The sequence below is a fragment of the Neovison vison genome, chromosome 4 (genome assembly GCF_020171115.1).
Source record: "Neovison vison isolate M4711 chromosome 4, ASM_NN_V1, whole genome shotgun sequence".
Classification (NCBI taxonomy): domain Eukaryota; kingdom Metazoa; phylum Chordata; class Mammalia; order Carnivora; family Mustelidae; genus Neogale; species Neogale vison.
In genome coordinates, this window is record NC_058094.1 from 150,287,369 (window position 1) to 150,308,986 (window position 21,618).

The following is a 21,618-nucleotide window of genomic DNA, read 5'->3' on the forward strand; positions in this document are numbered from 1 at the left end:
TTCCATATTAACATTTTTATGAGAAATTACTGTGTGTGTGTGTGTGTTTTAATAACCTATCGGGGAAAAAAAAAGTGGCACTGATTTACCTATTTGCAAATCTCTAATTCCGGACTTAATTGAATGCAGAGGCATACTTTCTTCTAGAACAGCAAGATTCTATTTGGGCACATGAAAAAAAGGTGTTCTCCTAAAGATACGCAGTTGGAAAAGACAGAACTATTTTATATGCTTCCCAAGTATTGTACCGCTTCTTCTTCTTCTTTTTTTAAATAATATACCAAAACTTGATTACTAGTAATTTCTTGGTAGTTAGTTGTAATATGGAATTTGAAGCAATGAACTTTTTGTACTGTTGCCATTAAAATTCAGTGCACTATGTTACATTTTAAATCAGCCCTATTTTGCAGCATCATGAATTGGTCATTGGAAAATTTGCAGATCTGACAAATGACGACACATTTCCCTATAAAACTGAAAAATCACATTCATTATTATCACTAATCTCACCAGGTGACTACGGGGATGCAGTAAATACAAATTCCCCCCAAATTCTTACTTTTGTGTGAAAGCACAGATTTTATCATGAGCAACAAACACTGTTATTTTCTTCAAAGCAGAAGCCTTACTTGGTTATTGAGAAAATGTTCATCGAATACCTAAGTCATTCTGTCAAGTAAAATTCTATTTCCTGAAAAAAGTGCAAGGAGCCCCTATTTTAGGTCTGAATTCAGTCACACAAGTGCTTTCCTTTGAGATAGCCAAGTTACTCTGGTATGCAGCAGAACTCCCATTTCCGTCCCACTGAATAGTAAAAGACATGTACTCAAGGGTAAAGTTTCAATAAAACGAATAATTTTTACTGATTCCATCAAGGCTATTTTAGAGTGAGACTGGCTTTTCTCCCAACAAGGAAGATTACAATGGCTACCATGACCCTTTAGTGTCACTGCCTAGGTTCCTGCTAAGGTGTCCGCCCCTCACGGTCTTTCTCCTGTCCCGGCAAATGTCGATGTGAAGAAAAGACAAACATCACCACTGTTTTAGGACCTGGACGGTTCTCTGAGAGGGCCTCTGGAACCCACAGGGTTTTGAGACCCCCTACTTTGAGAACTGCTATCCTAAGTATTTTGGAAATTGAAAACAAATAGAAAACAACATAAATGTAAGGTTGTCATTATACCAACTAGGTTAATGCAACATATGGGATAATCAAATATTGAGGACAGAAGTGCAATTGTGTAGTGAACATTTTCAGAGGCAAGACCATCACCTAAACAGAAAGCCTCAGAGAGTAGAAAGAGAACATCAGAACTTCTTAAAAACAAACTTAAAACACACACACACACACACACACACATACACACACGAAACACAAAACCACAAAACTTCTCAGTTCGTAGAAATTTTTGTTTTGAGACAGGGTGGAGAAAGTTTGCATGACTGACAGAGCTAAAATGGACTTCCCCCCACAATCAGCTTTAATTACAGGCTATCACATACTGTTCCGTTCCCATTCTAACCCATCTTTGAAATGCCTTTTTCATTTCTGAAAAATAGCCAAATTATTCCATTTCTTAGTCACTTAGACCTTTCATCCCTCTGTATAACTTTTAACAGTAAAAACAATGCTCTATGCATTTGTATTTACTCAGAGGCACTGGATGTTTTTCCGAGATCGATTAGCCTTTGATAATCAATATACATACTTAGATCTTGAAATAGCAAGGAAGTTTCCTAATCTGTGAAATGGGATAATACTAACTTACTACAGAGTTCTCTGGAGCAGTAAAAATAATCATTCCTGTAAAAGGTTCAACGGATAGTGGTTGAGGTGAACGTCACTGTCACACAAGCTGTAACATTTCCCTTCTCTAGTATTTACTTCTTCTCTATACACATAGGTAAATTCTACTTTTCCAGTCATACCACAGAAATGGTTCATATGTTAATCCTTGCTGAACTCAGCAGTCATTGCTTATAAATTGGGAACTGGAATTCAGAACTACATTTATCCTCTCTCCGAGCACTGAGACTTCTGCCATATTTTCCACACTGTCTAACAGTATAGCTCAGAAAGCCAGCCTGCCTGGTCTGCTATTTGGTAACTGGGAGAGATGGGTGAAGAAGTTGCCTAGAGAAAAACAGATCAGAGATGGAAGGAGAGTCTTATCAATATATCACATCTAATTTCAACACTTCTTACACCATGTAATGAACCAATATGTTAATATTCTGTGGGATCTTGTTCTGCCTCTACTATTCTTTCTAGCTAAAACTGGTTTTAGCAGTTTTAAGATGATCAGTTATATTGGAAAAGGTGTTAAGATTGCAAGTATTTTGATAATCAGTTTTAAAATATTCTTTACATCTTTATAGATTCTACAAACACCGTATATATTTAGTCAGCACCACTGTGTGCTAGGCAATGAGTGGGATGGATGCTAGGTATTGAATGGTGAGTCAATCAGATTGAGTTGTTGCTTTACCGGGGAAAGTAAATGACGTAAAAGGGACCAGTGCTCTAGTAAGGGAAATACAGTATTCAATGAAGCAGTCAGCAAGGATATCTAACCCAGTGAAAATGGTAAGGGAATTCCTAGATCGAGGAGTTTTGAAATTGGGGTTTGGGAAGGGGTGGGTGGGCTGTGCCTGAGTGCAGGCCAAACCAGAAAATTAGTGGATCCAGAGTTAAGGGGGGGGGGGGGAAGCACACATAGGAACCAAGAGAAGTTTAATGTGTTTGGAATTTAGAGCAGAGGTTGGCAAACTTTTTGTTCAAGGGCCAGATAATAAATGATTCAGATTCAATGGGCTATAAGGTCTATGCCACAACTCATCAACTCTGCCTTTGAAGTGAAAGCTGCCACAGACAATACAGCACCAAACCAGTATGGCTGTGTTCTGACAAAACTTTGTATAAAACAGGAGGCTACAGGTTATAATTTGCTGACCCTAGATTTAGAGTGTAAGGACCACACTGTAAACTGGGACCCAGTAACAGAGCAGCTGAAAGCTACGATATAAGGTACAGAGTGTCATAAGACACTGTTGAGCTATTGGTTCACATTTAGCAGATGAGAAACATAATTTTATTCACATTCTAGAAACTCTCTCCAGTTACAGAAATGAGACTGGGAAGTAAAGAGGGCTTTGGGGAGGTAGGGACGTCAAGTAGGAGGAAGCTGTGGTAGCTTAGGTCTGAGAAAACACTGATCTGGATGAGAAGAAAGGCAGCAGAGTTTTGCAGACACACTTGATATTCATACAATAAATTGTTTGGCAAGACTTGGTGATGGAGTAAAAGATATAAAGGAAAGGGAGCAAAGACAAATGCTTAGGAGATGCTGAGCTGAATCACACCAAAGAGATATTCCTGTTAGTTTTCCATAAACATGAATGTCTCCCACTGAAATATGTATGTAGACATAAAGTCTGGAAATATATTGCTTGATCCTATATTATAATGTAATCTCAATAAATGGCATGCCTCCTTTGTCTCTAGACATTATGGCCATTTTGTGGATTTTGAAGGCATTGCCTCAAACTATCGACATCAAATAGATGTGTGGTGTGTGTAGACACAGAAAAACAAGAGGGCCTGAACTAGCACCCTGATGAAAGAGACTGACTCTGCAGCCCAGGGAAGGAGGAAGAACCCCCAAATAGGGTGTCACAAGCAAGAGGAGGCAAAGAATCCCCCAGGATTCAATAGTATCAGACAATGACGGAAATTCAAGTAGGAGAAGCTGCTAAAGGACAAAGTCACTCATGAAGCCAAAAATACGCTTTGTTAGCAGAGTTTTGTCAAAAAGTATTCCCTCCCAAAATGGTCTGAGTTACTCTTCAATTTTGTGAGCTGTCTTTGGGTTCTTATAGTAATTTTTTTAAGAAGTATAAAATGTGAGAACTTATTGATATGCCATTCTAAATCTTTTCTCTTCAATAGTTTAGCCTAGATTGATAGAATTACATTAATTTGATATTATTTTATGTGTTTGCTATAGAGTGCAAATTAAGAACCAAGGAACAAAGGGAAACAAATCTGGAGGCATCATAATATAACTTGAACTCCAAGTTACATTACAAGGCTGTAGTAATCAAAACAGTCTGGTACTGGCACAGACAGACACAGAGATCGATTGAACAGAACAGAAAACCCAGAAATGAATCCATGACTATATGGTCCATTAATCTTTGACAGAGCAGGAAGTAAGATCCAATGGGAAAAAGCCTCTTCAACAAATGGTGCTGGAAAACTGGTCAACAATATGCAAAAGAAAGAAACTGGACCACTTGCTTACACTAGACCCAACAATAAATTCAAAACAGATGAAAGACCTAAGTGGGACACTTGAAACCATGTCTCCTGAGGGAAACAAAAGCAAAAATAAATCATCTGGACTTCATCAAAATAAAAAGCTTAGTTTTTATCTAAGGAAAGAAGCACTCACCAAAACTAATACGTAACCTATGGAATGGGAGAAGATGTTTGCAAATGACCTAGCTGGTAAAGGGATGGGATCAAAAATATACAAAGAACTTATAAAATGCAGCACCCCAAGACAAATAATCCAATTTAAAAATGGGCAGAAGAATGAGTGACATTTTTCCAAAGAAGACACACAGATGGCCAACAGACACATGGGAAGATGCTCAAAATCACTTATCAGAGAAATGCAAATCGAAACTACAATGATGTATCACTTCACACCAGTGTGAATGCTACAATCAACAACACAAACAACAGGTGTTGGCAGGGATGTGGAGAAAGCAGAACCCGCTTGCATTGCTGGTGAGAATGCAAACTGCTGCAGCCCCTCTGGACAACTATATAGGGGGTTCCCGAAAAACTTAAAAATAGAGCTAGCTTACAAAATACCTCACTACTAGGTATTTATCCAAAGAATAAAAAAATACTAATTCAAAGAGATACGCCCCCTGATGTTTATACAGCATGATCTACAATAGCCAAATTATGAGACCAACGCAAGCATCATCCACTGACTGATGAATGGCTAAAAAAGCTGTGGTATGAACACACGATAGACTATTACTCAACCATAACGAAGAATGAAATCTTGCCATTTGCAACAACATGGATGGAGCTAGACAGAAGCATTATGCTAAGCAAAATAAGCCTATTACTGTATAATTTTACTCAGATGCGGCATTTAAGAAACAAAGGAGAAAGAAAAGAATGAGAGAGGCAAACCAAGAAACAGAGTCTTAACGATCGAGAAGAAAATTATGGTTACCAGAGGGGAGGTGGATGTGGGTGGGGATGGGTGAAATAGGCGATGGGGATTAAGGAGGGCACTTGTGATGAGCACCAGATATTATATGGAAGTGGTTAATGACTATATTGTATACCTGAACCTAATATTACACAGTATGTTAACTAACATCAAATAAAAACCTATAAAAAATAAAAGAACGAAGAAAAAAAATAAAAGAATACTTGAGTTATTGAGTATCAAATAATTACATGAAAACAGAGGTAGGGAGAAAGATGTATATTAGGGTTAGAGAAGGGGGATTATAAGAGAAAAAAGAATATTAAAAAGTATGTGAGAAAATGTCACTATATTAAAATGCTTTTGCAGAGCATTATTAGAACACTCAAAATAAAAAAAGCAATTATGATGTTCAGATATTCTAACCTTATGTCTATACACACATATATGTCTGTAGATATCTCAGTGTATCCCTTGTGTGTATGTGTATATTATACACACATACATACAGAGTATGTTTGTGTTTGCGTACTCACAAAGGCACATACCCAGGTCTTCACTATTGATGGATACCACTGTTACTTCCAATAAGAGCAAAGTCTACCTCTGTCTTATTCACTGATATGTCCCTGGAGTCGGAACATTGCTTAGCCTAGGATGTTGCTTACTGAGTCAATGAACAAATAGAATACAGTTTCAGTTTTAAAGTTATTGCTCCCTTTGGTTCCATAATTCGGCACCGGATTAACTCAGAACTGTGACTAAAGGCTTACTTATCCATACAAGTTATAAAAAAATGAAACAAAACAAAACCAACCTTGGTGCTATGAATGTGTAGCCAGATTCTTCAAAATTATCCGGCTTCAGTGTTTCAGAATCTGCAAAGATAATGTTACAGGATTAGATAAGTCATCCAGAGTACACATCTTGGGTTTCTACGACGATATGAAGGCATTAGAATGATAACCTATTAAGAAAAAACTAAAAAGAGTACTTTATCCTAAAAGGTTCTTGATACTGCATAATCTAATTATAAAATCCATTTTAACTTCATAATAAAAATTAGACCAGTTATGTAAGAAAAATGCTGTCTTAGAAGTTTTCCATTTACTAAACATACCATAACCATGGTATCTTTTATGTCAATGTTACATCAGAGTTATTTCATTTAAAATCTCAACATAAAATTTTTATCAATATTATGGTAAAGAAAATGATTTTAATAAATTCATCAATGCCTTTAGTTAATTAGTAACATTCTTCGTATTAGGTATGAATTAGTAGGTGGAAGGATAAAAACACACAAGTATTTAAGCCTCAAAAAAAACCCTAAATGTGAAATACATTGCATATGAAAACACAAGCATATTCTTTCCACCATTTCTGCTGCTAAGGTTTGAGTGATCATGGAGGAAAATCTAGCAGATGAGAAGCACAGAGGATAATATCCAATAGGAATGGAAATATCAGTGGAAATGTCAAGTGTACTAAACAGAAAGAAATTGAGCAACAAGAAAATACTTGCCCTTCATTTTGCCCTTTTTGGCTGTGAAAATCCATCAGAAAGAGAAAGCAGGGAAACAAAAAAAAAAGAGGGTAAAGCAAAGGGGGTCACAAACAATATTTTATTCAATGACTTTCTTGAATAAAAATATTGTGCATAGATCAAAGGTATATTTATGTACAGCTGAAGTCTGGAAAAAAAAGACATCTCTTTGAAGACTGGAAGGTATGTCCTGTCAGTTACTACTAGAGCTCCCTCTCTGTACTGTGGCGATTTCAAGGGTCTATTTTGCAAAGTGTTTAATGCAGGTGCAATGGCGACGATGTTAGCCTATATTCAGAAGCATTAGCCAACCCTCAAAGACCAACTAGTCATCCCCTCATTTATCAAGTGAAGAACTAGCTCATGCAAAGTTGCTGGTTGTTAAAAAGACCATCATATCTATCAAGTCAAAGAGTAACTATACGATCCTAAATTTAGCACAATGGGAACAAGGATTGTGGAGAGAAAAAAGAACCAACAGGAGAATAAAAGAAATTACAGTTTACTTAAAGTCAGATGTAAAAGGTATATACACACATTTTTTTTTTTACTTTATCATAACAAAAAATTTAGGTTGTGAGTAATAGCTGATATACAAAGGATATGATGGTCATTTTACTTTACTAAGTCTAGTCACCAAAAACAAAGATTACTAATGACTTAAAATATGCACTAATGTTAGTAATTACTCCACATTCTAAAGATGCTTTTAAAAAATAATCCATTTGAGTTATTGAAGACATTATTGATTTGGATTATGAGAAGGAAGTTAATTGCCAAACCAAAGCCGAAGACCAATGTAATTTAACTTATTCAAACAAAATAGAACATGTGGAGCACAATATTATTCTAGCCAAATGCAAAAAAAAAAAATTAGAAAAACAAAAGTTAAAGCCTTATTAGCACAGTGCCATGAGTAGAGACCATGTGAAACATTTTGCACCAGCTAGCAGACCCTTAAAATGACAGCAACAGAGAACACAGCACTGCAATGATTCTATGAGCACAAAGCGAGGCAGGGTAGGGTGGTGGGGATGCCAGTGAGACCGGGTACCTGCTCATATTCTATCCACGTAGAATATTTCTTGTTCCTTGCATGTTTGGAATGGGTTAGAATCATTGCTGTAGATTTGGTAGTAACACCTACTAAAATGTATAGGCCTTGGGCATTCTAAAATCTAGACAAATTTATACATCTGATACTAAGAGGTAAATAGACTCTGGGGTCGCTTTCACAGTACTTACATCTGGCCTGAGTTATTGTCTCTTCTATTTTGGCTTTTATATAGTAAAAACTGTAGGTTGGTAATACCAAGGCCAAACTGCAATAGAAACAAGAGAAGCATAAACACAAACAACTTAAAAAAAAAAAAAAAGACACATCCAGTTAATGGAAAATCCAAAGATCTTCCTCATGGGAAAGAAGAGACATATTACTATGACAAGAAAATGCACTCAGCGAATAGAGTACTTTATTCAGTCTTGCAATCCAAAGTCCTCCAGTTCTCTACGTTGTAGGGAATCAGAAGAGACACAAGGAAAATAAGCTACTAAATGTGCCCGCAAATTAGCTGAGAAAGAAATGTCATGTGTACTGTATTTCCAGGAACATGTACGGAAACACTTGGAGTGTTGGAAAAGATGGAGAATATACGGTTACGTTTAAAGAAAATAAATACTATACTAATTGGATACCCCTCTTTCATGAATTATAAACCATGTTCAAGTGCTCTCCGGCAAATGTACACTATTTAAAAATTACAAATGTTAAGTATTACCATTTCTATGACACGATGCATAAAATCATCTGAAAAATACCCCTTTGAGGGTTAAAGACCTCCCACTTTAAGACTATAGTCTCGAAGCAAATTCCCTAGTGTCTGCTGGTAAGAAAATTCAGATCCCCTTACAGCACTAAGAAAGACTGCCTGCTCACCCTATTGGTTCTTATAGCATATAAGACCTTGGAATATTTGATTATTACACAGTTTGAAATAACACAACAGCTTGCATGTAATTCTTCTACCCTTGAGAGGGCTAATGTATTTGTGTAGGACATAACTACTATTCCATATCTCCATTTACACTTGCAAATGACTCACTATGCTTTAATACTGAAGGAGAATTACAAACTAATGGTACAATAAATGAGGGAAGAAGATTCCCAAGGAAGTAAGTATTTTCAAAAAGCAACTCTTGATTAACATGACCAAACAAGACACTCGACACTCATTTTTAATATTTACTCTCAAGTTTCATAATACACAAGCAAAGGTGTGTGTTTCTAGGCTTCTGAGTATTTCTGCCCTGTTTGCAGATCTTTTAAATCATTCAAGTTTCATGTTTTCCAGGCTTTTGAGAAGAATGCCCAAACTGTAATCTTACTATCTACTTTTTTTTTTAATTGGAAAACACAGAACAGGGAAAAAAAATAAAATTTCAGATTTTCCTTCTTACAACTGTATATGATAGAAATTCACTCTACAAAGAGGGGGGAAAAAAGGTTTATTTCCTATGATTTAATTATGCAGTCAAGGTAACAAAATGAGTGGATGCTTGTTACCTCCAATTCCCACATCTTTCTCCTTCATTAAGTAATTCATAGACTGTCCTTATGGGAAAAGGTCAGAGAAATAAAATGTTATGTAGATTTAATGAAAATCTCTCCTTTCTTTTTATAGGTAACTTCCTTCAAGTGGAGGCAGAGATTAAAATTAAAATAAGCAGTGCAATTAGTCTGAAAGCAAGATGACCTTTCATGATTCACTTGCCATTTATAAAATGTAGAGTAGAATTCCTGAGCATTTGAAGATTGTCTCCTACAAATTCCTCTCGAGGGAAATTAGGACATTTTTACTGCTCCATCAGCATTTATCGCTAAGAGAAACTTCTAATTAAAACCGATAACGTTATATCATGTGGCTGCCCCAGCGTCATTCTCTAAGCTTGGGTTACATCTCACGTACCATAAAAACAGTGTTGGAACTCATGAGGAACACAACAGAAGTTTTAAAACTGACATATCAAATATACATTTTATTGGCCTGCATGTCTCAGGCTGTTATTAAAAGCTATACTTCATTTTATAGAAAAATACAGTCACAGTTAATTTACTTGCATCTCTAGGCAATGGTTCTTTCTTCAACATCTAGCAGGTAAGATCTTTACCAACATTCTGCATCAATGATGTTGTCGTAGGGCAGTGTTTGCTGTCTCTGCCCATATAAAACTAGCGGACCAAGGCTGTTTTATTTTCTCCTAAGGACTAAAGCCTAATAAAGCCAGTAGCCACCAGGTGAATATGAGAGCCGATGCAATGTTTTTGTGACTCATATACACATGGTTACCTTAGTTAAATGGACTATAACCTCCTATTTAACTCAATCACATTTCTAGAAAATTAAATTCTCCGTGAAAAAAAGAGCAGTCTATAAAAATAATTAATTACTATAATTCAACTGTGATAACTGAATTACATCAAGGCTTATAAAGACAAAAATCACTAAATGAAATTTGGAACTTTGTTCATTAAGTCAAAACATGCCATTTCCTTTTCTTCTCCAACAGAGATGTTCTATTTTGCTCTACACTGTTACTTGTGCGTTTATTTATACACCGATTCAGGGAAGTACTTTTAATGAAAACAGACCGAATCTGAACCCAAGTGGTACATCTGGGTAGGGAATGTGTGAGGAAAACATGCCAAAGTGGAAAAGTTGGGACCGTTCAGAGAGCAGTGACTGTGTGGGATGGACGGGGAGAGACACAACATGCACACGGGCCGGGAGAGAAATGTGAGATGAGAAAATCAGACTCGGAAGTCCCAATTTAACCTGGAGGAAAATGGGAACAAAATGAGGTTTATGAACAAGGAATGACATACTCAGAATTGGGGTATTAATCTGGCCACAATCAGTCCCATCACCGTGTGTGAGGGAAAGAGGTCGAATGTAGGGGATATTTGTGAAACTTTTACGAACACATTTAAAGCAAGGTATAATGACAATTTTAAAAAATTATGACTGCCATTACTGTTGACTCATTGTCAAGGTTAAAGGGATCCAGTTTCTTCTACTTTAGAATTTGTTCATCTAAGAAAAAAGGCAGGGAACACTTTCCCACACAGTAAAGAGGAGATAAACTGAGAGTCCAAGTACTAAAAAACTCATCGATGTCCATGTTGTTTCAGTGTGGGCCACAGACCTGGCCCATCTGCAAACTCTCTATTATCAGCTCAAATCGAGTTAAATAGAGAAATATGAGACCCAGCATTTACAAAAATTTTCAATAATTTGGCAGACTAATTCTAGATCTGGGAAATCTAATAATAATTTTAAGCTTGCATTTTGAAATCTTTTTTAAAGGTGATTTAGGAAATAAATTTTGTTTTGTTTCAAGAAAGTGTGGGTATGTCAAAAATAGCATGAGAAATAGTGATCTACATGAATGAGTGATTAACAGCAAGCCAGAAAGTGAAATCCTACAGGAATGCAAAGAAAATGACTTAGATTTAGAGTTGGGGATTTCAGAGAAGAGGAAGAGCTAATGAGTAACAAGAAGGAAATATTCCTATCAACCTCAGTGTTATGAGCATGAGGGATAGGACCACAGGGAAAGCTATGACCTCAGAGAAGAGTTAGACCAAGAAAGCAAAGGAAATGCTCAATGAGTGAAGCAGAGAGAAATTTCAAGGCACTATAGGGTATTAGACTGTCCAGCTTTCCAAGGCCCTGTCCATGGGAGTGCTCAGGATATCATGGACTTGCCACGCATGGAGGAAAATTGTGTCGATTGAGCATTTTATATCAGATCATGTTATGATGTGACAAGTTTTAAGTTAATTTGCTACCTAAATGTAAGCAGTGCAAACTAACTGACAATTTAAATGAGGAAATCAGTGGAAGCAGTAACTACAAACTAAGTATTAGGGGGTTTTGTCGACATTAATTATTGCTAACATAAACATGCAAAATGATCAAATGGATTTATATCACGCAGGTTTTCATTTCTAAATTTTATAATCCTAGCTTTTTTCCATCTTTTCCATTTTGAAAATCAGAGCTATAATTTTAATACATTTTTACACTGGAAAGAATAACTTTTCTTTTTTAATTATAATGAAAACAGTTTCTAAAAATGCAAGGTCTTAATATTTATCTACTGCAAAAATTGCTACTAGAAATAGGTGAAAGACACTCAACAGAAAACTCTTCTATACAGTGCATATGTAAATCTAATTAGTTACCTGTAATCTGTTCCATTCACAGGAGTCCATGTGTATGTCCTGTTTCCTTTGTCAATGTACCTCTACAAAAAAAGTTTGATATGGTTGTTAACACATTATAAAACCTATGTGAACTTACATGAAAAGCAGAACACTAAAATTTATTTATAAATTCTGTGATCATTCAATACCCTCCCCTCACAAATGATCTATTCTACATTTATTAATTGTTATGGGTGTGTGTGTGTGTGTGTGTGTATGCCTGCATGTGAGTAAAGCAAAATTTTAGGACAAAAATAAATACCTGCACATGACTTTTAAAGATTCTCAAGTGCAAAATCTTAGTAATTCATGTTGAATTATTTACTTCAAACCTTTGAAAACATTTTCTAAAAAACAAATTTTAATAATAAGATAGGACCAGGATCTATTAGATAAGCCTCAGATATATTCATACTAGAGTGTGTTTGTGAGAAATTGTTAATCTCAGGAAGTTAACACACTGTTTCTAGATCCAAACATATGGTTAGCATATTACTGTTCTTATTAAGCCATTGTTATAGCATTTATCATAGGAAACTAATTACTTTGTACCAGTGAGGGCGAGAAAAACAACTAAATCCACCAGGGAAAGGAACTACAGAGCTCAACACCTTGATGGATACAGAATTCTTCATACGTCGCTACCGAATACTAGTATTCTTTCATTAGGTATAGTGATGGCATATATGCATTTTCACATTTTTCTAGTTCTCTCCAGCTTTATCATCCTCATAGAACAATAATCTTCACTGATATGTTACTTCATTTTAGCCAATACACTAAACACTTTACAATCACTGTCTAATTTAATCAACCCCTGGACAAAATACTATTCTGTTCTACAATTTATTGATGAAATAAAAATATATAAATCTTCTAAAAAATCTAAATTGACAGCATGAAGGAAATGTATAATGCCAAATTCATTTTATAGCAATCATACATGCTGCTTTATTCATCAAATATTCCTCTGGTTTACGTGTGTGGAGGATAGAGGGAGGGAGAACAGGAACTGATGAGGTTTTTGGACTAGTGCGATTCTTAAAAAAGAAAAGAAATAATGTTCATGTGTTTCATACCACTCATAAAAAAAAATGTCAAGGGGTGCCTGGGTGGCTCAGTGGGTTAAAGCCTTTGCCTTCAGCTCAGGTCATGGTCTCAGGGTCCTGGGATCGAGACCCACATCGGGCTCTCTGCTTAGCAGAGAGCTTGCTTCCTCCCCTCTCTCTCTCTCTCTCTCTCTGCCTGCCTCTCTGCCTACTTGTGATCTCTGTCTGCCAAATAAATAAAAAATAAAATCTTTAAAAAAAATGTCAAATTAGTGATGTTCAGCAAGTTAAAAAACAGTATATCAGATTAAAAAAGTAAACATACAAGATATATTTTCTTTCAATATTATTAATAAGAAAAGTCTGCAAGTGGTTAGATGGTTAATAAGAAAAGTCTACATATTGGTTAGAGGAATTTATGGTAAACTAAAGGAGGAAAACATCAATGTGACTTAATATAAACAAAATTAATTTATAAGTTGAGGAAAGAATGTGCAGGGTAAAGAGTTCTTGGCAGAACAACACGGAAAAGTCGGCAGAACTGCTTAATGGTTTACATCTTTCCTCAAAGAGCGGATGGGTAAAGAACACGGCTATAGTCTAAGAAAAGAGAATTGAAGTTTCAACAATGACTGAAATTGATATATACCTCCTCCTGTCTTCTGGTAATGGGGACTCCTAATGATATTAAGTGAGAATAGCCAAGTGCTAATGGAGGATCCTATTTGGATCCTAGCTCCCATCTTAGAGAAAGATCTGCTGAGGAATTCAAAAGAAATGTTTACATTTAAAATAATGGCACTGTGAGGGAAAGGATAGAAGTTAAACAAAAACACTTAAATTTCCAGGCTCCAAAGCCTCTGGATTCTGTGTATTTTTCAAATATTCAAATATATTAATGTCTGTGTATTTACTCCACATACGACTGATAATGGATAGACACACTGCTCTTGTACAGAGTTCTTCTACATCAATGTAAAACAATATGTGTATTTTATATCTGTACCAGTAATTTACAGGTATAATTGTGCTACCCCTTAATTTAATTTCAGATTTAAATGCAAGGAATTATAAAGTGCATAAATAGTGAAGGAAGATAAGCCAAACAAAAGTAGACAAATAACAACAACAAAAAAACAAAATAATATATGAAAATCAACAATTAGAACATGTGCATGCACAGACCATTAAATGCATACAGTTTTAAATAATAACTTCAATTTTGCATGACTGAAATGCCCTAAGAGAAGATGGTACAACATTAAATTGGGTGCTCTATTTTCTATGATGATAAAAAATGAGACCTAAAATACAATTTTCAAGAACATAGTGTTGATAAAATGTAAAACATCAAGAAACATAAAGCAAAATATTTAACAAATATTAAAGAGTTTAAAATATATTTAAAATATCCTTCAGCAAAGAAAGTCTTAAAAACATGTATTTACTTGAAACATCTGTTTTATAAATACTGCTTTAACAGGAAAGACAAACTACCAATATCATTATTGATCTATACATTTTACTTAAGAGTAAGCCTGACTCAATTCTTACCTCATCTTGAGATTTAACCAGAGTTCTAAATGTTTTTTCTCCACTCTCTCCATCGATCATTTTATTTCGAATCTACAGGAAGAGGAAAGAATCGCTTTATTGCAAGTATTCAATTGATTACCAAAGTGTGATTAAAAGTACTGGTTTCTTAAGGTTTATACCTTGTTTTAGAAGAGAATGAATAAAAATAGTAGGGTGGTTATACTAGGTTATACTAGTAGTTGTAGTTGTCTTTGGGTATATTCTTTTTAAAAGTTATCCCATTATAGTCATAATAATAGAGGCATCCTTAATTAAGTATCCTCATCATTAATTTTTTTATTTCTTTTCAGCATAACAGTATTCATTGTTTTTGCACCACACCCAGTGCTCCATGCAATCCATGCCCTCTCTAGTACCCGCCACCTGGTGCCCCGAACCTCTCACCCCCAGCCCCTTCAAATCCCTAAGGTTGTTTTTCAGAGTCTCATCATTAATTTTTTAAATGTTAATGAAAGAATGGGCAATTACTTTATGGGACTTACAGAGGGGAAACTGAGCCGTAACAGGTTAGATAGTATTATTACAGTCACCCCATGGCATGAGGATCCAAAGACCACACTCTGCAACATTACATGATCCTACTCTCATTTTGAAATAATTTATAGCAAACATTCATTAAACACCTAAGACATCCCGGCACTAGCCTTGGTCTTGGGTAGTAATGATAATTAAATTGTTGTTCTACAATGAGGGAGTCACTGTGGAAAACTCTGTAAAGCAAGTTTATATTAAGAAACTCTCTGACAAATTCTAGAAGAAATGTGGCGGCCTTTGCATAGATGAGCTAAGTTTATCCGTTTACAAGAATCTTAAAAATCTTTGCTCTGAAGCGCAAGAGCCTGGTTCAAATACCAGTCCTGCTACTTCCTGGCTGAGTAACCAGATACAGGCTTTTTAACCCTCTGGACTTAAAACATACCCTCAGTATGACAAATAATGATCATATAATGACAGTACTTACTTCAAAGGCTCTTGAGAATCTATGACTGACCCACATTATGTACTTAATAAATATCGTTATTTTTAATTATTAGCCTCACTATTATAAAAGATCCTCTCAGAGGAAATGACATGCAATTTTGGTTTGGAATAAAATTGAAATTTCTGGGTCAAGGGTACTAAGACAAACATGGCAAATTTTCTCCTCAGGTTGCTTTTTGGGTGGTTAGATGCCCTCCAACTTTTCTTCCAACTCTACAGCAATGTCCTCAATCTCTATGTTGTGTACTGAAATTTACAAGTTACATTTGTACTGAAATACTGAAACAGCTATACGTATGGAATGAGAAAGGAACAAACTAATGTCACACCCAAATTAAAATATTGATTCCTTTCCATATGACTGTTTGGATGAGAGAGCCCAGGATCTAGATATTTTAAAAAACAAAGAACATTCATCACTGTGCACCTAGTACCAAGGAGAGAAGCTAACACAGTGAAGCTGTTCAACGGGTACTGTGGGACGGATGAGCCTCGGCATTGGGCCCGAGAGTACTACTCAGGTGTTCACTCACCTCCACCTTAATATCATTCTCTAATTCTGCATCAAGGAAATCCAAAGTTACTGGCTCCTGAGATTTGGGGTTCTACACAGAAAATAATAATCATTAAGCATATACAACATTGTAAAAAGATGCTATATATAAATAATTTAATGTATATTCAAATATGAAAATAATTCCATAGATGTTACTTACCTAAGGTATATTAAATAGCTACATAAACATATATGGTTTCCTATACATATATTTTAAAATAACAATAAGTAGGCTAGGGATTTGGGCTTTAGGTGTAGCAGGAAAATTTTAATTTGCCACCAACCAAATACAGTTTCATTTTGAGTGCTGTGTTAGATACTACATTTGTAATTACAGGTTCTATGAGAACCGGACAGTTGAAGGTCTACTCACAACTTTCTTTCCTTTAATTAGGACTGGAAAGGAGAAAAATAAACCCATGTGGATAACATATTTGGCAGTTAGACCGGGCAAAATAAAAGTAATTCACACTTCATATTCTATAAAAAGAAGTAATATGAGGGAAAATCTTTTACAAACTACGTTTGAATTTGCTATGTGAAACTAACTCTTCTAAGCATATTCTTAAGAAGCATTAAAAAAATCCAAGTTTACTTCATATATTGGAATCTCAGAAATGTGACATATTTTAGCAAGTCAAATTAAATAAACCTTATAAGATAAAATTTGTGGTCAAGTCCCAAGCACTTGAATAAAGATAAGCTATTGTAATTAAAATCTAACTAAAATAATAACCCTTGGGTTCACTAAATACGGTCTCCTGCTTTGCATCTCCTACTGCTTCTTCTTGCTGGTGTGCAATAATAAGGACAACTAACTGGGGAACAAGGCAGATTTTTTATTTACATAAATATATCAAATAAAACTGTTAGCCTTGCAAATTCACCTCGGATGACATTTAAAAAAATTTTCAATCATAAAATGAACTATTCAATTATTTGATAAACAAAAATACACTGAGACTATTATAACAAAGCTAAGTAATAGAACATGCCGTAAAAGAATATCAAAGTTTATTACAATAATACAGTCCTAACAGGCGTCCACAGTTTTACAACTACTTAATTTTAGAAACTAGGTTTTTAATGTTTACTAAAATAAATACCACCACAATGTGGTATTTAATGAGATAGAAGTAAAAAATACAAATTATTCTATATTAGCACAAGGCCACTGGAATTTTAATAATTTCAGCATCATGGGCTCTTCCAAAACATGTTCAGATTATCATTATTTTTTTTAATTTTTAATTTTCTTAAACCACCAAATGAACCAGATTATCACTATTTTGAACAGTTTTAGGAGGACTGACTACCTAAAACAATAATAGTAATTAAAAATGTGTTAAAACTAAACACTTATTTCAAACACTGAATGACATTATATATGGCACATGTTTATTTTATAATTGAGAAAAAAATGCCTTCCTTCAAGGAATAACTCTATTTAAATAATCAAACTTTATGATTCCCATGTTTTGGTGAATGGGTATTCTTAAAGGCAAATGAAAAAACAATCTCAACCGTGTCTGGCATTTTTATTAAAAAATATTCATTATTCATGAGCTTGATATCTGGAGTCAGAAGGGTCTAGAATACTAAAATGAGTATTAGATTGTTTAATAGGATGATAATACTGACCACTGTTTGGACAGCAACATATTGCCTCAGAAGAAATATTCATTGGACATGTAGCATATTTCATAAGGAGAAAATAAAAATCAATACCAAAAATAATTATAATCCTTTACTTAAAATACCAAACCAAGGAAGTCACTAGCAAAAGGATACTCTAAAGTGGACAATATTAATTCAGAATTGCTTCTTTAAAGTCCCCTGAAATAAATCATCTTCACACAACACCGTAACAGCATTAAAAACTTAACATACTCACTGCAAAACAAAGTCAAGATAATCAAAATGATAAAATATAAACATAAATGAGAATATTATCTTACATGCAATGGATAAGGCATAGCATGACCAGACCCAAACAGCATGCATGGAGGAGGCATTATCAGGAAGAATTGGCAATATGAAGATCATGTCCCAATCCAACATATAAAGACACAGAGAAGAGAATGAAATCATAAAAGCAAAATGTCAATGCATAACTTGTACTTTTTAAATGGCAAGCTAGCTGACCATTTTTTAAAAGACCAATCACAGGCACAGTGATTGAAAAACCCTGAAGTAGAATCTTCTAGTAAAAAAAAAAAAGCACCAAGCAAGTCTTGATTCCCAAGAAGGGAATCAAGTCCCTTCTGTCTTTTAATTTGTTTGGTATTTTAATATCTAATATTCCTCATGTACAAAATTTTAACATCAGCTGACATAAAAACATCATTTGTAGAACTAAAGCAGGCAGAATGCTTTTACACAAATTTTAAATGGAAATACTTAATAGTATTATGAAAATTACTATCTACTTCAAATAATATTTTTCCAAATTCAAAAATCTTGTGTGGTCACCAGTTTGCCATTTCAGCTTTCCTTAGAAGGAAAAGGAAAATAAAACAAACCATTTTTCAGGTTGTTTATTTTCAAATTATATCCTAATATTTACATGCAATATTTGAAAGTACAATAAAAATGAAAATTCACTAAAATGTACATGAATGTAAAAAGTATCATTGAATACACAAAAAGAAGCATGCAAGGAGAGTAATATAAAACAATTGAATAAATCAAGATAAGACGTAAATAGAATTTTAACCTCTACAGTTATCATAAAAGACATGAAGACTGATACAACAACATGAAGATCAGAATGCACAGAATTCTAGAGCTACAAGAAACCCGAAGGGTCTCTGCACTTGAGAACAACCTGGAAAACTTGAAACACTATTCATTAACCTGGGTCCCATCCCTGGGCATATTAAACCAGAATTTGCAGGAGAGGGAGCTGGAGATCAACATGTATATTTAATTTCCTGGGGGAACATACAATGTAGGATAAAAAGAAACAATTATTCTTAGTTCAATCCTCCTGCTTTTCAGGTAAAGAAATTAAAGTAAGATGGGGTTTAATGAACTCCTCAAAGATACAGTATTAGCTGTTAAGTACAACTAACGTAAAATTCTGTTTTACTAGTTCAGTTTAATAATCTCTTCTTACTATCATACTACACTCCACTATATCATTAATTTTATTTTAAAGCAATGACAGACATATATAAAACATTAAGTCACACTGAACTTCCTTTAGAATTCTGAAATTGTTTTACTGTACTAATTCCCTTACTCTACTGCACTAAACTGGAGAAGTATCCTTTCTGATGATTTTTAGTGTAACTATAGAAATATGCATACCTAAAATAACATTTAAATTTTGCTGACAAAAGAGAAAAGATTTTGCCATGAGCTTGTCAGGCAATAAAAATGCACCTTTATTTGCAATTCTGGACATGTTAGTTAGCTTAAGGGAAATTTTTCTAACCTCTAATCCCCAAATACACTTTAGAAATACAAAGAAATTTGGCTTAAATTTTATGATTTACAGAAACTACCCCATCAGAATTGCATTTTTATTTCCACTTAGAAGTTAATTTTATAAACAATTGTTAGGATTACATGGATTTGACACTAATGTCACAATATTTAATAACAAATTTATTTTTAGAGGCCATCTCATTATGATTGCTCTGATTAATGAATTACACAGTTTGCCAGCAATCTTGAGTTAGCAAATGCATACCCTCTGCCATCATTAATAACATTTTTGCTCCAGTTTATTGAGGAATGATGCTCATCTCCAACTCATGCTCTGGAAGCTTGAGGTCAGGAAAGGCAGCATTAATCATATGCTTTTAGGAAGAGAAGCTTAATCTCAACTCTGATTTAGCAAATTTGAAGCCACTGCTAACTTCATTCACAGTTACCTGAACATTGGGTCTCCTTTTTCTTAAATTAATTGTTGGTATACCTACACCAATAGGCTGAAGCAACAGAAAGATGGTAATTCATCATGCTATGTATCAACACAGGTAAGGCTTCTACCCTACGGTCAATTTTATGAGATAGTTCCTTGATCAGAAAGAGGTACCAGAGAGTTCATGATGAGTCAACAAATAAAATGAAAGTTTAAAAATATTTGTGGTGAATAAAAAAATTTATGCTAGTAGAAATACTCAAAAAAATGTTTAGCAAAATGACTCCTTATTTTCCATTTTTTTTCCTCCAAAGAAATACATATTTGGGAAGTGAGAAAGATAGTTTGCCCCAGACAACTTTTCTGCTGATTAAAAGAAAAAAAAAAAAAAGCAAATTTTAGAATTTACATGATTCAAATGTGTTCAAATATAAATACTATAGGATATTGAAAAGTGTTAATATTAAACCCCTAAAATTTGTGCCTTGTTTTCTGAAGTGTTACCAAATGTTTTATCCATGGAACTAAAGGAGAATTTAATCCTAACACTGTAAATGTATTCTATTTTTTATAATTTTTATAGACTTATTTTAAATATTGAATTCTAAAATACTGACTTCTAAAAAATAAAAGATTATGTCCAATTTCCTGTACAATAAATACTTCTTAGGATTGACCAAAATTAGGTATCTAGTAAGTATACCTGATCTGGTTATTTCCATGAAACAAAATGGAAGAAATTTAAAATGCGTTTGGAAACAAAACAGTATACATAATCCAGTATTTGTTAAAATGTAGTCACAGTATAGACAGTATGCTCTGAGAAGTAGTGAATCCTTAGAAAATTAGATAAACAAAGTTTTATAGCTACTTTATTTCCTGTTACCAAGTCTTTTTAAAGGATATTCATACTGCCTTCTACAACCTACAAAATTATACTGAAATATTTTAAGATTATAGTTTCAGGAAGCAAACACAAGACGCTCAGCAAAGAATACTTGTAATAACACTAAACTTTGACCTTGTTAAATAATAAGGATTACTACAGAAACAGAGCATTATCTTCCTTTATTTCTACTGGTATATTTCTGATTAACAGATTGAGAATAATTTTGTTAGTACACTAGCTGTTACCATATGGGTCCTTTGTACTTGTCAATTTCTAAAATCTTACACTGTATGGTCCTTTTATGAGGTTCTCTTATCTACTTGTATAGCATGTACCATCACCCACTAAATAGAAATCACCATGTTTAGTTTAATGATGAGAATTCACAAGCATCTTTAATTCACAACCATGAATTTCAGAAAAAAGAACTCATTGATTATTCAAACATATTTTAATGATTCTATAAAATAACATTTTCTAAATATCTTTGTTGCATACTTGCTTATAACAATTTCCTATATAAAAATATGAAAAGCTGACATACTCTTGAAGAAAAATCACTTGGGCTATAATAGGAGTTTCTATAGAATTTATATTCTCATTGTAATTTTATGAGTTTTAGTAAAT

At 34.2% G+C, this 21,618-nt stretch overlaps 1 protein-coding gene across 4 annotated transcripts in view; it reads right to left on the reverse strand.

Moving 5' to 3' along the window:
- The window catches only part of CACNA2D1 (calcium voltage-gated channel auxiliary subunit alpha2delta 1), a 512,561-nt gene that overhangs the window by 36,386 nt on the left and 454,557 nt on the right, over window positions 1-21,618 (reverse strand). The window contains exons 19-24 of one of the 4 annotated variants that reach the window (XM_044245914.1): window positions 16,209-16,265; window positions 14,653-14,724; window positions 12,029-12,090; window positions 8,029-8,105; window positions 6,763-6,783; window positions 6,055-6,115 (exon numbers count right to left, since the gene is read on the reverse strand). In XM_044245914.1, coding sequence (XP_044101849.1) covers window positions 6,055-6,115; window positions 6,763-6,783; window positions 8,029-8,105; window positions 12,029-12,090; window positions 14,653-14,724; window positions 16,209-16,265 — 350 coding nt within the window. Of the gene's footprint in view, window positions 1-6,054; window positions 6,116-6,762; window positions 6,784-8,028; window positions 8,106-12,028; window positions 12,091-14,652; window positions 14,725-16,208; window positions 16,281-21,618 lie in introns of all 4 variants that reach the window. The other 3 variants (XM_044245913.1, XM_044245916.1, XM_044245915.1) reach the window with 3 other exon arrangements.